Raw genomic sequence first — 14525 nt, 5'->3', positions numbered from 1 at the left:
TGCTCTTGCTGGATTTAAATGAGCTGATTCTCAGGGCAGCTGACAGCCTTCGACTCCTGTGCTGTTTACAGTACTGCCTCTGGTCCACTGTGCCAACACGGCACGTTGTACGGCACAATTAGAGAGTGAAGAGAAAACTTCTCACGTGCTGTAAAGCAAACACAGCCTCCCCTGGCTGTGGTTCGACAAGCTATTGAGTATCTACTGCTAGCAAGGGACCGCAACAGATACTGGCATGCACGAGCATCACCATAGAGGACTCTGAGAGGAGCCGACCAATATTCACCACTCTTTTCTCAGCGAGCTACAATGCCCCTCTCGTAAACATTTTATTTATAAATACCTCATTTCCCAAGGTCAGATCCTAGCCCACTTGCTTTCATTTCTGTGGATCACCCACACACCTTCCATTCATTAATTCTCAGTACCAGTAATTCCCATTTCTGTGGCCCTCTTATCCTGACGACAGAATGAGTGCTCTGACTGCCTGGTTCCTGAAAAAAACCCAACTCTACCTTATGGTGAGTCCACTAGAGAAGAGAAGACACGTCAGGCAGGGCTGTTCCTGCCATAATAAAATGGCCCAGGGGTGCCGTCGATGAAATGGACCGTGCTGCTCAACCGCCTGACTAATGGAGGGATGAGCTACGTCACACAGCGCTGTCTAACGCTAACACCCAGAAGAGCAGGACGACGACCGGAGTCCCTAAACTCATCGAGTAAACCTCTGCGACAGAGGTCAAGCAAAAGGCAATCCCTCTCTGTGGGGGTGACACTCTAATCCCTGCAGGGCCTCTGGGTGCCTCAGGCCTGGACAGGCTGGCCTAAAGGAACGCCTCAGAGGGCAGCTTTCTCCCAGCTCCCGAACGTGAAGGAGCTCCAAGAGTCCAGGAGGATATAAAATGTCTCTCGGAGAGCAGCATGTACGAGACAACTATGGAAAAAGGAAAACATACTCACTTGCCAATGTCATCTTGATCTGCAAACTTCTCATCGTTGAAGCCAAACTGGTCAATAAAATTGGACGTCATTTGTTGCATCTGATAATCAGAAAAGGCCTGGCAACCCCAGGACCAGTGACAGTGATATAATGATTCTAATGACATTCTACATACTATTTGCCCATTTGTGTTCCAGAAACCATCTTATTTACATAGCCATAGGGCTTAAAAAGTTGGTGTGTTTTCTAAAAAATAGATAATTTCAGACACAATTACCAAAAAAAGACAATGTTTGGAATTTGGTCCACAAGTCATTCCAATGCACATGTCATTGTAAGAAATGTTAAGTGACCACTCTGCCCTCTATTACGAATTATCTTTAGAGAGAGGTCTGGGTTAAGTCTCGTTCAAAGAGGTGAGCAAGTCACGTGTAGACAGTCTGAAATTATGAGGTGTACCAGTCACCTCTGGACACAACCAACCTTATCCTAAGATCCAACAAGTGGTACCCACCCACCCTCCCTCTTGGCACCTCCCACCCCCAATCCACGACAGTGACACAGAACCGGAGGAGAATGACTAATAATCACACTCATGATCCTGCAAGACAATGTTCAGGGACATCTCATTTTCTTAAAAAAAGATTTATGTCTTAGAAGCTAGGAAGAATATAAAAGTAACTTCCATCCTACCTACCTTAGAGAGAGAGCAGAAAGTTTCAACACTGACCCAAAATTACTCTGAAAGGCCTACCACACTGCCAGATCTCTGGAGGAGCCAACCCTGTTTCCTGCACCGTTTCTAGAGAGCATTAGCTCACCTGCATTTTCTTAGGTGTGAAATGGGGGAATGTTAAAATGAACTCAACAAAAAAGCTGATAATCTAATTTAAAACAACAAGCAGGCCCAGGGGAGCAAGTGAAATCAGCGAATGTTCTATGTTATCAATCAGGAGTAAAGAATATACGAAGACAAGCAAGTGCCACTCCTTATTCTACCCCAAAAAATCAAAATGGAGACAAACAACAAAAATGGAGACAAACAACAACGTGCATGCTGCCCTGTGGACAGAGCTGTGTAGAGAAGAGACAGCTCTTTCCTGCAGGTTAGCCCCATTCGAGGGGCACGAGCAGCAACTGGTGGCTGAACGAAAGGCATCACTCCTGAGGCCAGCTGCTGGGACGGAGGCAGCCACAACCGAGGTAAACGGGCTTCTCCGTGGTTCTCCGTCTGAGCAGAGCCCACTGAGCCCACCCTGCAGACATACGCTGCAGAAACGCCTCTACCATTAATTCCTGAGTACTTATTCTGATGGCAGGGAATTATGGCATGGATAATCCAAATTACAGATAATTAAGAAATAAACCTTATATTTGGCTTTGGAAGGCATCTTTTCGTGAAGTTTGAAAAAATCTCTATCTAGTTTACTGAGAACCAAAAAGTTCACTTTTTTTCTAACTCAAAATCCCCACCCTCCCCCCCTTCACTCTCACACCTTCAAGCTGCCCCCTTTCTTGCCCACGGAGATGGTACTGTAAGAGCACACGGGGGCAGGGGCCAGCCTTGCGGAAATGCATCTGGCAAGGCACGCCAAGGCTGAGCCACGGGGGTCGGGCTGAAAGAGAAGGGCAGGGACAAGTTCTGGGAGGCTGGGCTGAGTTTTACACACATGGATGGAAGATACGGCACACACCATCCATATCCTCTGAAGGGCAGCTTTATCTTTTATTGGGTAAAACGAATGCTCGGGACCTCTGAAGATGTGGTAAAGAATGGCGAAGTTATTCTTCTGAGCAAGCAGCATAAGCCAGGCTCTGAGTTTTATTTATAGATTAGAAATTTGGTCACACAAGAGGAAAGGTCCCTCCCAAAATTTATTTGATTTTTTTTCCTTTAATTTTTTTGTACCTCTAGAGATCATATTATGAATTTTTTGGGTGTAAAAGGGAAGGATGTTCCCAAAAGTGTTCCTTTAAATCCTTCATAATACTTTAAATGCTGTATAACCAGAACGCAAATACTAAATGTCTTATAGATGCATATGTGAGAACATACACATATGTACACATAGATAAGCATATACAGATATGCATACATGTGTACAACACATGTGCACTGTCTGTCTCTCTATCTCCCTATTCGTCTATCTAGGAAGATACTTAGCAACTGGCAGGCACAGCAGCCTCCACACACTAATGCAGAGGAAAAAGAAAACCAAGCGACTGTAGTCCTATTAGCTCTGAGTCTGTCGTGGCTTCTAGGAAGACACAAACTAGAAAGAACTTCAGGTTTCAAATCTGATCTTTTACTAACACAGCTATCAAGGCTTAACTAAACCCATACAAGCGAAGACTGTTACTGCATTCTACTCAAAGCTACATAAGAAGTGCTTTGGGGGCCGGCCCAGCGGCGCAGCGGTTAAGTGCACACGTTCTGCTTTGGCGGCCCGGGGTTTGCTGGTTCGGATCCCAGGTGTGGACACGGCACCGCTTGGCAAGCCATGCTGTGGCAGGCGTCCCACATATAAAGTAGAGGAAGATGGGCACAGATGTTAGCTCAGGGCCAGTCTTCCTCAGCAAAAAGAGGAGGATTGTCAGTAGTTAGCTCAGAGCTAATCTTCCTCAAACAAACAAAAAAAAAAAGTGCCTTGGATTCTGAGAAATCCAAATCTGGAAAGCACCGTACAGCTGTGTAATTATTAAAAACTTTTTATTGTTTAAAAAAAAAACACATGTGCACACACATACTTCCCAGAACAGTCATCCTGGCCAAAGCCAAGAACAGTGCAAGTCACTGAGAAGTGAGCCCACCACTTTATTCAGCAAACCTCCTTGGCAGTGTGACCTGGGCACCAGGAGCTCCTATGCCCCTGAACAGGCCTGTTTGGAATGGGGTGTGGGAGGCGGTCAGGTCGGTCCTCTGACTGAGCTCTCCTGTGGCAGTCAGTCCTAACTCTCCAGAGTTAGGTGAGACACGGTGAGAGGAAGACCGCCTCTCCCTCCACCCGTCAGGCTAACGTAGGAGGAGGAAACCCGGAGTGTGGGGTGGGGCTGGGCGGGCATGACACAAAATAGGCAGGGCCACAAAGCCAAATATTGTCCCCTGGCTGACATGGTTACGCACCCCTGCTAAATGACCTGCCTTGCACTTTACCAACACGAGCCCTAACTTCCAATGGGAATGAGAACTTAAACTTGATATATATAAACTAATATTCTGATTATTATGGAGACCAGCGTGGAATTCTTAAATTAAGCTGGACTTGTATTCTCAACTTAAAAAAAAAATGCTTTGGAGCATACTTCTTATTTTCAAAATGATCCATGATTGGTTCATAGTTTAAACAGGCAAAGAAGGGTTTACTGGAAGCTAGTCAATCAGAAAAGAATAATTATTTTTCCTACTTTTAGAGAAAATCCACAGGGCTAGGAGCCTGGTGAGAGTTGTGTTAGTGAGACAATTTTCTGACTGTGATTGTCATATGCACAACAGCAGTCAGTCAAACCAAAAAACATTAGAAAATTCTCCCCAGAACAGCAATAACCCTGGAAAAATCTAGAGAAGTAAGGGGGTCTGCTTTCCAGATACCTAAATGTAACCACTCCCCAATTAAATCAGTAGCCTAAAGTTCCAAGTTTATTAGCTTATTTACAAACAGATGTTTAAGGCATTCTTTTTCTTAAAGCTATTGCAACAGGTACAAAATCACCTTGAATTTTACACCATCAAGCTTCATTCTAAGGTGGAGTAATGTGTAGCGCTGGGGTTCATAACAGGTTGAGTGGACTATTTGCTTCCTGGGGCAATAGCAGAGAACCCTGGGGTCAAGAAAGGACTGCTTGTGGGTCTGAGGGCTCGGGATGAGCCAGGTGTGCATCTCGGGTGGCTAGTGCTCCCAGACAGCAAGGAAGGGCCTGCTGCACTCTCTAAGGCCCGGGTGCTCCCTGTCCATACCCTCGGGAGGTCGGCTTCCGAATGACTTCTACAAGAGTCAAGAATGGACAGAGAAACCAGCCACGTGCTGAAAGGCTACTTCGGACTATCAAAACCCAGCAGCCACTGAGCTCAGCCCACAGTGGAGTATGACGGGCTACTTGGATGCCTGAGACAGGGCCGGCAGGAGCCTCAGAAGCTTCGTCCTGGCCCTGGTAAAAGACGAGGCTTAAAGATTGAGAAAGCAGCAGCCAGGCAACATGCAGGGCTGGGCGGGAAGATGACTATGTTAATCCTCCTGCCACACCAAAGCCACTGACCCGCCAAGACTAAGGACAGCCTCTCCATATGAAGAGCTGATAATTTGCAAAAGGGCTCCTATTTTTAGCTCTCAAACTTGATACCCAGTTGAGATAGTGAGATAATCTGTCATTTCTCCAAGAACCACCAATGGATGAAAAATCAGTATATTTTTATATCCTTTTTTCTCCCCCATAAAGACTACGAGCAGCTGATAAACGGAGATGAATTTGGGGGCAGGAGGGTAGGGTGGCAATAACTTACTTCAACTAAAACTTCATTTAGATATCACTATAAAAGACCTTAAAGATATGAGAAACAGAAGCCATTTGGCTCAGGGACATTTGTGAAAGCTACTTCTACTGACATTAAAAAAGTCTTCTTATTCTCACCCACAGATCTCTACTACAGGAATCCGTAAGAAATAACCAAACTACTATAAATGCATACTTTACTGTATTTGCTGTACTGTATCTACAGAATGAGCATGTTGGAGACACTTACTATTCAGTTCATTCACATCTGCCGAATATTTACCTGACCCATCATCGTTACCAGGTATGAAACAATTCCTGGAAATATAATCAATATAAACCTTCCTCTCATGTACCCAACACTTTCTACTTTAAATGCTTCTGCTTAACTAATAAGTAACCCCATATTATATCCTAATGCATAACGCATAATCTGACTCCAAAACTGATTCATAAATGGCAACTAGACTAAGCATTCAAAATAAAAACAGAAAGCAAAGCTTTTAGGCATGACTCACTTGCTGCAAAGAGGAGTCCTGTGAGAAACCCGTTTCTTTAAAGTCAATTTCATCATCACTGGATGAATGAATATGGCAGGTTGTAACCTATATGCATAAAAATGTAAAACACTATTTAACAGAGAAAAGTTGAAGGACATTTGTATCAGCATTTGTATGGAAAAATCACATTTAGTTTTTCTCAATCTGTAACAACAGCAAGAACAAAGTAACAGTTAAGTTGTAAACCACCCCACAATTCAAGGGGACACTTCACTCCAGCAGGTGGGCTGGCTGCCTGTGCTCGTGTGCCCCTCTGTGACCGCTTCACCCATTACGAACATCCCTAGAAAACAAGTCAGAGACGAGTTACTCCATTTAAGTGACTTCCATAACTATCTCCAATTAAAGGTTTACAAAGGGAAGGCAGAAGTAACGGCTCAGATGAAATGTAAAAATAATTTATATGTGCCAAGCCCGAAGTTTTGGTAAAACTGTAATTCCCAGGGTTTACTAATGAGCCACTAGAAAGGTCAGGTTTAAACATAACCATTTCACTTTAAATTCTTGCATTTCCTGCCCACTCTAAGAGGAGCACTGTCCATAAGCACTAAATGTGACTTGAGTCAATAGCCCCCTGCTCATGAAAAGACCCCAAATCTTCTGCCCCTTAAAATGCACCCCCGCCCTCAGAAGTTACAACCAACTCACATTAAGCACAAGCAAACAGGAACTGATCACCAATTCACGGTAAGTGATTTTTATTAATTCATAAACATTGCACCATATTAGGAGGAAATGTATTAACAATTAGAAAGGAAGATATACAAATGACTAAGTACAACACTAATGACCATAATTGCTATACAGCAAGTAATAAACACAAAGCGTCTGTAAAACCGCAGAAACAAGCACTATATGTCTGAGGGTAACTTACACTGTATCTTCTGAGTTAGTCCTTGTACTTTTTGTAAAAGTGTTTGGGGCAGAAAGCACTGTCATCGGGGGGAGCCACAAGTGTGCCTAATAGCCTGGAGTTACAGAAGTTGGCCTGGTCTGCTTTGTGGTGTTCCAACTTTGGTTCAAGGGGCCCAAAGTGGAATCCAAACAGGTCTGTACATGGTATTCCTTACGAAATTCTGAATAAATCACTGCCTGAAGAAAACTAATCTCTTTCCCTTGGTCTGGCCACCTTTGGTAAAGATACTAAGCCCAGGTGAATAAGCCAGTGTTTCTAATTAATTCCCTCTCTGTCTTCCCTAAGGTCTAAGTAACGCGTTCACACGCGCATTCTGAATCCGGCCTGATGAAACCAAAGGCAGGATTTGAGATCAACAAAGGGAAGCTGCCTGAGTCAACCGCAGCCTCAGTGAGTTAGTGGGGAAAGATGCGGGGACAAGGATGTTCCAGGAGAACCCAGCCAGGACGCAGAAGGGAACTGGTGGAATACTGCTTGCTCATGGCAGCTGGCATCTTACGGGGCAACTGCAACCAAGAGCGGGTCACAGGGTCCTAGTGTAGTGGATTTAGAAGAGCTTCAGCTCTTCTAGCTGGCTGGCAAGATAATGCAAGAATCATATGAAGCCAGTGTGTGTTTTGGGGGTGCAACCCCACAGTGGGACACCGAATTAGAAGACAATTCAAAGAGCAAGCTAGGTGAACTAAGCAAGAGAACAAAAAAAGACCTGGCAGCTCCCAGCTTGCCTTGCTGTCTAAGTTGAAACAGGACGCAATGCATCCTCATTCATACTTTCACTTTTTGCTACAAAGTAAGATTTTATCAGCTCATTACTTAAAGATGAGAAAGAAACTAACTTTTGTTGAGCAACTACTATGTGCCAGACACTATGACCCCCCTGTATATTCTCCTTAACCTGTATCCTCAAAGCAATTCTGGGACATATTTAAAATAATTTTTTTCTCCAAAAAGAAACTACTGTTTTAGAAAGTTGTTATTAACACCACCACAATGACCACAGGCCTTCGCAACTATGTTACTGAAAGATGTGGCGATTCAATTCTATCCACACTACACCTGGTCTGAAATCGTTATCAATAAAATGAGCTAAGAAGACAATTTAAATTACCCGCGGGGAAACTTGCTAATTGAAAGCCCCCAAGTTCATCACACAGATGGATCGAGCATGGAGTCCCGGATCGAAACTTCCAAACACACGTCCTCTGGAGGCGTCTCCATCTCAGTAAATGCCACCGGCATTCTTCTTCCTCAGCTAAAATCTTAGTCATCTTGTTTCTTCTGTCCCCCCACATCTGTCCCCTCTACCATCAAGAGAACCTCAAATCCCATCACTGCTCATCAAGCCTAACATCACCTGCCTAGCACAAGCCAGCAGTATCTCCCACCCGGATTAATGCTCTATGAGGCAGCTAACCAGTCTCCCTGCTTCGACCTTTTGCCCCACTATGCAGCTGGCCCTGGGTTTCCACGGGCTCCACCTCCAGACTCAACCAACCTCGGACCAAAAGGTCTACGATGGTTGTGTCTCTACTGAACGCGTACACACTTTTTTTTTCTTGTTGTTATTCCCTGGACAATAGTAATAACAACTATTTCCACAGCATTTACATTGTATTAGGTATAATGAGTAATCTAGGGGGGATTTAAAATATGCAGGAGGATGTGCAGAGATTACATGCAAATACTACGGTATTTTATATAAGGGACTTGAGCACCTGCGGGTTTTGGTATCTGTGGGCAGTCCTGGAACCAATCCCCCGTGGATACTGAGGGACAACTACAGTCGATTCTCACTCCAGCAGCCAGAAAGATCTCTCAAAACGTACATCCAATCATGTCACTTTTTGGCTCCAAACCTAAGGGCTCTTCTTCTCACTAAGATCACAACCAAGGGGCTTGCTGGGGACTAAAGCTGCAGGAGATCTGGCCTGCAGAGCCTGGCAGACCTCATGGCCCATTTTCTCCCTCGCTCGCTCTGGTACAGTGCACTGGCCGACATGCCACCCTCTGCACACACCAGGAACAACCCAATCTCAGGCCTCTGCGCTTGCTCTTCCTTCCTCACTTCCCTCAAGCTTCTACACAAGTGTTACCTTCTTAATGAGGTTTCCTATACCACCTAATTGTAAATTGCACATCTGCCCCAAATGCCGCTGACCCTCTCCCGGGGTTTATCCATCCCCACTGAGGCGGGGATTTTTGCCAGTCCTGTTCAGTACAATGTCCTCAGTGTCTGGCACACAGTAGCCACTCCAATATTTACTGAACTAATGAATACTAACAAATCACTAAATGAGGATACAGAATCTTAACTTTTTAAAAAAGTACCAAGTATACAAGAACACTCTTGCCAAGCTAGATGTATTCTAAGTAAGTATACTTGATGTTGCAGTGGAAAAAGCTTTTGAGATGTTACCTTCTTTCATAATAAAATTTCAGTTTTATTAAGTGTTGTTAAAAAAAAAAAGCAAGTGTTCTCTTCATCTTGGCTGATTAGGCTGCTAAGGAAAATCGTCAGCATAACTTGACTGTTAACTTCTGAGTGGAACGGGAAAGCTTCAGCCTCTCCTCATTCCTTGTTACTGTGTCGTCCCACTGTGGACCCCCGCACCTATCTGGCCTGGGGCTGGTGAGAAACACACACTCTCGAGCTCCTACCTCAGCCTGCTGTATCTCCACACAATTCATACATGCACTTCTCTATTACCTTATACAACCTCCAGGGACTGTCTCCTCAGTGATGAGAAAGGAGCACCAACACTTAAAAACACATTCGCCTCCTTGGAGAGGAAGGCGGAGAATGAAACAAACTCAATTTTCCAAAGTCAGTGCAAAAATGTTTTCTACGTTATCTAAAGTTACCCTATCTAAATCCTTACCAATTTTTACAGTTTGGGGGCTCAGTCAAAACAGAAAGGTCTCTGGATGTAACTAAAACACCAAATTTTATTCATTATAAACTCCCAACATAAAAACACAAGCAATATATGAATCCACTGTGCACATACTTTGGCATGATGGGGTGAAAAGATTAAAGTACTTCAAAGGTCTCAGAGCGAGGGTCATTAAAAGGTTGCCCTAGAAGTGGCAGGAGCTTGGGGCGGGCACAGCTTATCCTACACACCCGAGCACGTCCTCGGGCCCAGAGCCAGTAGGATAAGCGTGTGGTGTGTAATGAACAAATCCTTGCTGTGACTAGAAAAATAAGAACAGGCCAGGGCAAGAGAGCAATGTGCTAACTCCAGCATGCGGTGCTGGGCTACAGGTGGACTCAAGTCCCCGGAATACACCTGAAACGATCCCCAGAGAGGCATCTGAGCCATCCTCAAATCAACAAGGCCAAGGCAGCATATCTAATCTAATCTACCTGTTCGAGGAGGGGGCAGAGAATAAGCAATCTATTACTCAGCTGCCAATTTCAGTGATGAATGTGCCTGGAACAATTAGAAAGGAGATGCTTTTACTCAGACGTCACCCTCCATCACATGGGTGGGCACTCATTCTGTATGACATTTCTGCAAGGGTGAAATTCACTGCACTTACCAAGTCGAATTTATAATAATATTTGCAACAGCATATTTTCCCTGCAACGTGGTACCCAACCCCACTGGGATAGAGCCTGAAACATTGTTGGCAGAAAAATGAAGCGCTTGGAGGCTGTGGTTAAAGTCTCCTTGGTAGCCTAGGATTAACGTATAAGCATCCTTAAAACCCTGGAACATCTGTATCTGCAATCCTACAAAGCACAACTCCCCATCCGAAGGACTTAAGACTAAATGGGGGTGGTATTTCAGCATCGGGTATTTGGGACCAAGGAACTAAAGGTGTCTTGAGGGGTCAACCTGAAAGTCTCGACAGACAACAAAATCATAGAGTGGAGCGAACTCGACGTGGGATACGAGCAATGTTAACGGGGCTCTACAAGCCTGATCACTTTTGCTATAGAAGCCAACTTCTCCCCATTTTGTTTTCCTCTAGATGATTTATGTAGTGCAAGTATGATGGCAGGAAGCACAAGAGGCAAAGAACTGAGCTTCACCTGCAGTGCTAAGTGGGGCCTGTGATCGTTTTTCCCTCAACACAGGTGTACACGTCTAGATATGTCTGACCCACAAGGGCTACACGTTAATTTTGCACTGCATGCCCACACTGCTCTATGCAGACAGACATAACATTTACACACTGTCACAGAGCAGATTACGGACAGCATCACGCAAAGGAGCGGAGTGCCAGCTGAGCTGCAATGACATCCTTCTTTACACAGAACTGCTCACAGGAGAAGTCTGCTTGAATCACCAAAGATCAAGCAGTTTATAAAACCCTGATAACAAGTTTAACTCGACATTTTTTACTCCTACCAGTGAAGTCAATCAAAGGGGAATTTTAAAAGAAGTTTCCCAAACAAAATCAGAAGTAATATTCCTAAATATCCCCTTATAAATAAGAAACAAGACAAAGATCTGCTTAAAGGAGACCATATTACCTGTATTCTTAACAGGGAATCAAGATGGGGCCTCTAAAACAAAATGGCTCAATTGAACAGTATGCGAGAACAACTTCACCCTACAATACAACTCTGATCATCCAGAATTCTAACCAATTTGGTTGGGGGGAAAGACAATCTACAGTGAGTGATACATTCATTAAAAATTACTCAGCCCTTCCTCAATGACTCAGGGCTGTCCAACTGAATGTCACTTCCTCTGTTGGGCTGTGACACTGAGACACTAAGGGCCATTAGACCTACTTTAATTAAATGGCCCCACATAGCTCCCTTTTTATAGTTACCTCTTAACTTCATAATTCTTCCAACTCCTAATATCTACAAATTCTATCATTATTCCCACCCCTAACAAGCCATTACCGCACCAATCTGTCAAGAGTCTGGAAAGATAACCAAATTTGTTAGACAATCTACAATGTAAGAGGCAATGGGCCCTTCGGGGAGTGACAGGGGGTGAACTAATGACCGCTCTGCTGCTGCCAGAGCCTTTCTGCTTCCCTCCTGTTTCTAAATTCTGTTCTGAACAGATAAGGCTGCCAGACACCGGACTGCCTAACAACTGAAGTGTTCCTGTGTGTCAAAAATTCAAGTCCCAGTTGCTGAATTTCAAATATGCAATTAAACACTGGACACACCTACTTCCACGCAGAATCAAGGCCACCACCTTGATGCTCAGCTGGCACCTGCTTATGAAAGGAAATGCTTTTCTTCATCTTTAAAAGCAAAAGCAATACTTACCTTAAAACTTAATGTGCTAAAAAAAACAAAATACATTCCAAAGTCTAATATAATTTTAAAAAATATTATCAATGCCATTATTCCCTGGCTAAAAGTACCAATCTGTTAAAGATTTTAAAGCTGGGGTTTCAAAGTCATCTACAAAATTCTCCCCCATGGGGAATGATCTAAAACGAGAGTAAACCCAACTCAATAACATTAGAAAATACCCAAAGGAATATTTAGGTTCTCTAACTACCCAGGGTTATCTGAGGCATAAGGCAACAAACCCAAGAGAGTAGGAGGAAGGCCAAGGCTGCCAGGCTGAGGTGCTCAAGGGCAGGGCCTGAGGAAACGGAACTAAATCGTGTTGGCTGGGTGTCAGTGGCTTCTTTGCACCCTTTGTCGACCCAGGCAGGAATTAGGAGTTGACTAGACAAATCAGCAAGAATATTGTGAAGAGTGACCTCTCCTCCTGGTAAAGAAACATAACTTATCCTTGGCCCACCATTTCGGGGACAAATGGAAGATCTTTCACATCCTCCTGAATAAATGGGCAAAAGCTAAAAGCACTGAAATCATAGAAATGGAACCTTGCAAACCTACTAGATCTACCGTGTTCCTCTTGTTAGTTTCTCCTAAGGAGCTTGTGCAGAACGTCTCCCATCGCTCCCTGACTTCGTCTGGAAGATCTTCAGAGGGAGAAAAGGAAAAGAGCATTAGCACTACAGTGACCTCCACACAGACAAATCGACACAAGCGTGCACTACTGGCGCGGCTCATCAGAGGCAGAGGCCCTACCAGCTGGGCACCCGGCTCTTGGGGGATAGAGTTATAAAGCCTCGTACACTCTGAACCCCCAGCACTTGCAGGAACCAGAACCAGCCCCCAAATTCTACACTTGAGGCCAACAGCCCTAGGCAGCGACGTGAATTTAACAAACTTTTAAAACTCTTTTGGCAAAAACTTAACCTGGAAAATGTGAGTGTTTCCAGCAATCTCTTCTGAGAAAGGTAATATATGTTTAGGTTGGGGGGGAAGCTGTCTTTTTCCATGGTCATGCAAGTTTAAGAAATGCTGCAACTGTCACTCCCGCACACTGTTCTGAGATACTCTGACTGGCAGCTGGCCGATGAATGATCCATTGAACCCAGGGTGGCTTCTCAAATTGCTCAAATATAATATTTCCTAAATGTCTGTATCATAGGCCAATATATGGATACATATGCAAGGGTGAAATTCTACCTTCTAAAGAAATTTTCAAGAAAAAGATACACAAATACTTTCCCTAGAAAATGAACCATGGCTGTAATCTTGGAGGTCTTACTGAAGTTTTATCTGACAATTCTAGTTTAAACACACACGTGTGTGCACCCTCACACAGGCACACACACACCTGGCCGGGCAAGCAACTTCCAGAAAACAAAGGCTGATCTAAAACACAATCACTCACATGGCCATTTCTCCTTGGTAAGAACAGAAAGATAAACTGTGATGACCTGGCTTCTCTCTCTCTCAAGAAGCAAAATTAGAGGTGGGCGAGCCCCAGTTTTACACGACTGGGAAACACTGAGGCTTTCAGCGCACGCTTGATAGGGAACAGCCTCCTGAACACAAACATTCCCAAAAGATGAGACAGACTGGAAAATGATGGTCAGCCAGTTAACTCTGAGCCACTGCTGTGCCACAGAAGTGAACGACTTTCTGCACTCAGAGTCAGGCACAGGACTAGCGCCCTGCTGGCACAAAAGCCCTGAGTGCCCGGGGCTCCCAGCGCTCTCGTTTTGGAGGAGATGGACTCATGGCCTGGGCGCCAGTGTAAACGGCACCCACACAGTTTCTTCCAAGTTACCTTGGCTGATGGGAACTCAAATGCTAACACAAAAAGAGTCCTTAGGTGCCAATATCCTTCATTTTAGTAATAGAGATATGGAAAAAATGCTGATAAATGCTTCAATATCCCAGTGAAAGGAACTCACTCCAGAGGCTATAGACAGGCCTTCAGAAGAAAATAAAAAGCAGGAGTAACTATAGCTCAGGTGGCTCAACCACCAGCCTATGAGAACTTCAAGCTCAAAGGAACGATTTACTGAGCAATGCTCTTGGAGAATGAAAGTGGACAGCTCCAGTACCCTGAACTTGGCCGAGGCCAGCCTGGTGGCGCAGCAGTTAAGTTCGCACATTCTGCTTCGGAGGCCCAGGGTTTGCCGGGTTAGATCCCGGGGCTGGACCTATGCACCGCTTGTCAAGCAATGCTGTGGCAGGCGTTCTATATATTCAAAGAAGCAGAGGAAGATGGACACGGATGTTAGCTCAGGTCCAGTCTTCCTCAGGGGGGGGAAAAAGCTCTGAACTTGGCTGAGCCTACCAATACTTACTAAAAAGACTGCAAAAATAAGA

General features: G+C 44.5%; 1 protein-coding gene across 29 annotated transcripts in view; it reads right to left on the bottom strand.

Moving 5' to 3' along the window:
- Positions 1–14525, bottom strand: part of PPP6R3 (protein phosphatase 6 regulatory subunit 3) — a 146562-nt gene that overhangs the window by 26656 nt on the left and 105381 nt on the right. For 10 of the 29 annotated variants that reach the window (XM_070488300.1, XM_014861615.3, XM_070488301.1 and 7 more), the window contains 3 exons: positions 12732–12817; positions 5947–6033; positions 961–1058 (listed from right to left, as the gene is read on the bottom strand). In XM_070488300.1, the coding sequence (XP_070344401.1) occupies positions 961–1058; positions 5947–6033; positions 12732–12817 (271 nt within the window). The remainder of the gene's footprint in view (positions 1–960; positions 1059–5946; positions 6034–12731; positions 12818–14525) is intronic. The other 19 variants (XM_070488305.1, XM_014861622.3, XM_070488320.1 and 16 more) reach the window with 5 other exon arrangements.

The sequence above is a fragment of the Equus asinus genome, chromosome 17, assembly GCF_041296235.1.
Source record: "Equus asinus isolate D_3611 breed Donkey chromosome 17, EquAss-T2T_v2, whole genome shotgun sequence".
NCBI classification, from domain to species: Eukaryota; Metazoa; Chordata; class Mammalia; order Perissodactyla; family Equidae; genus Equus; species Equus asinus.
The sequence above is the reverse complement of the archived record's forward strand: the minus strand, read 5'-3'. Positions and strand labels throughout refer to the sequence as shown.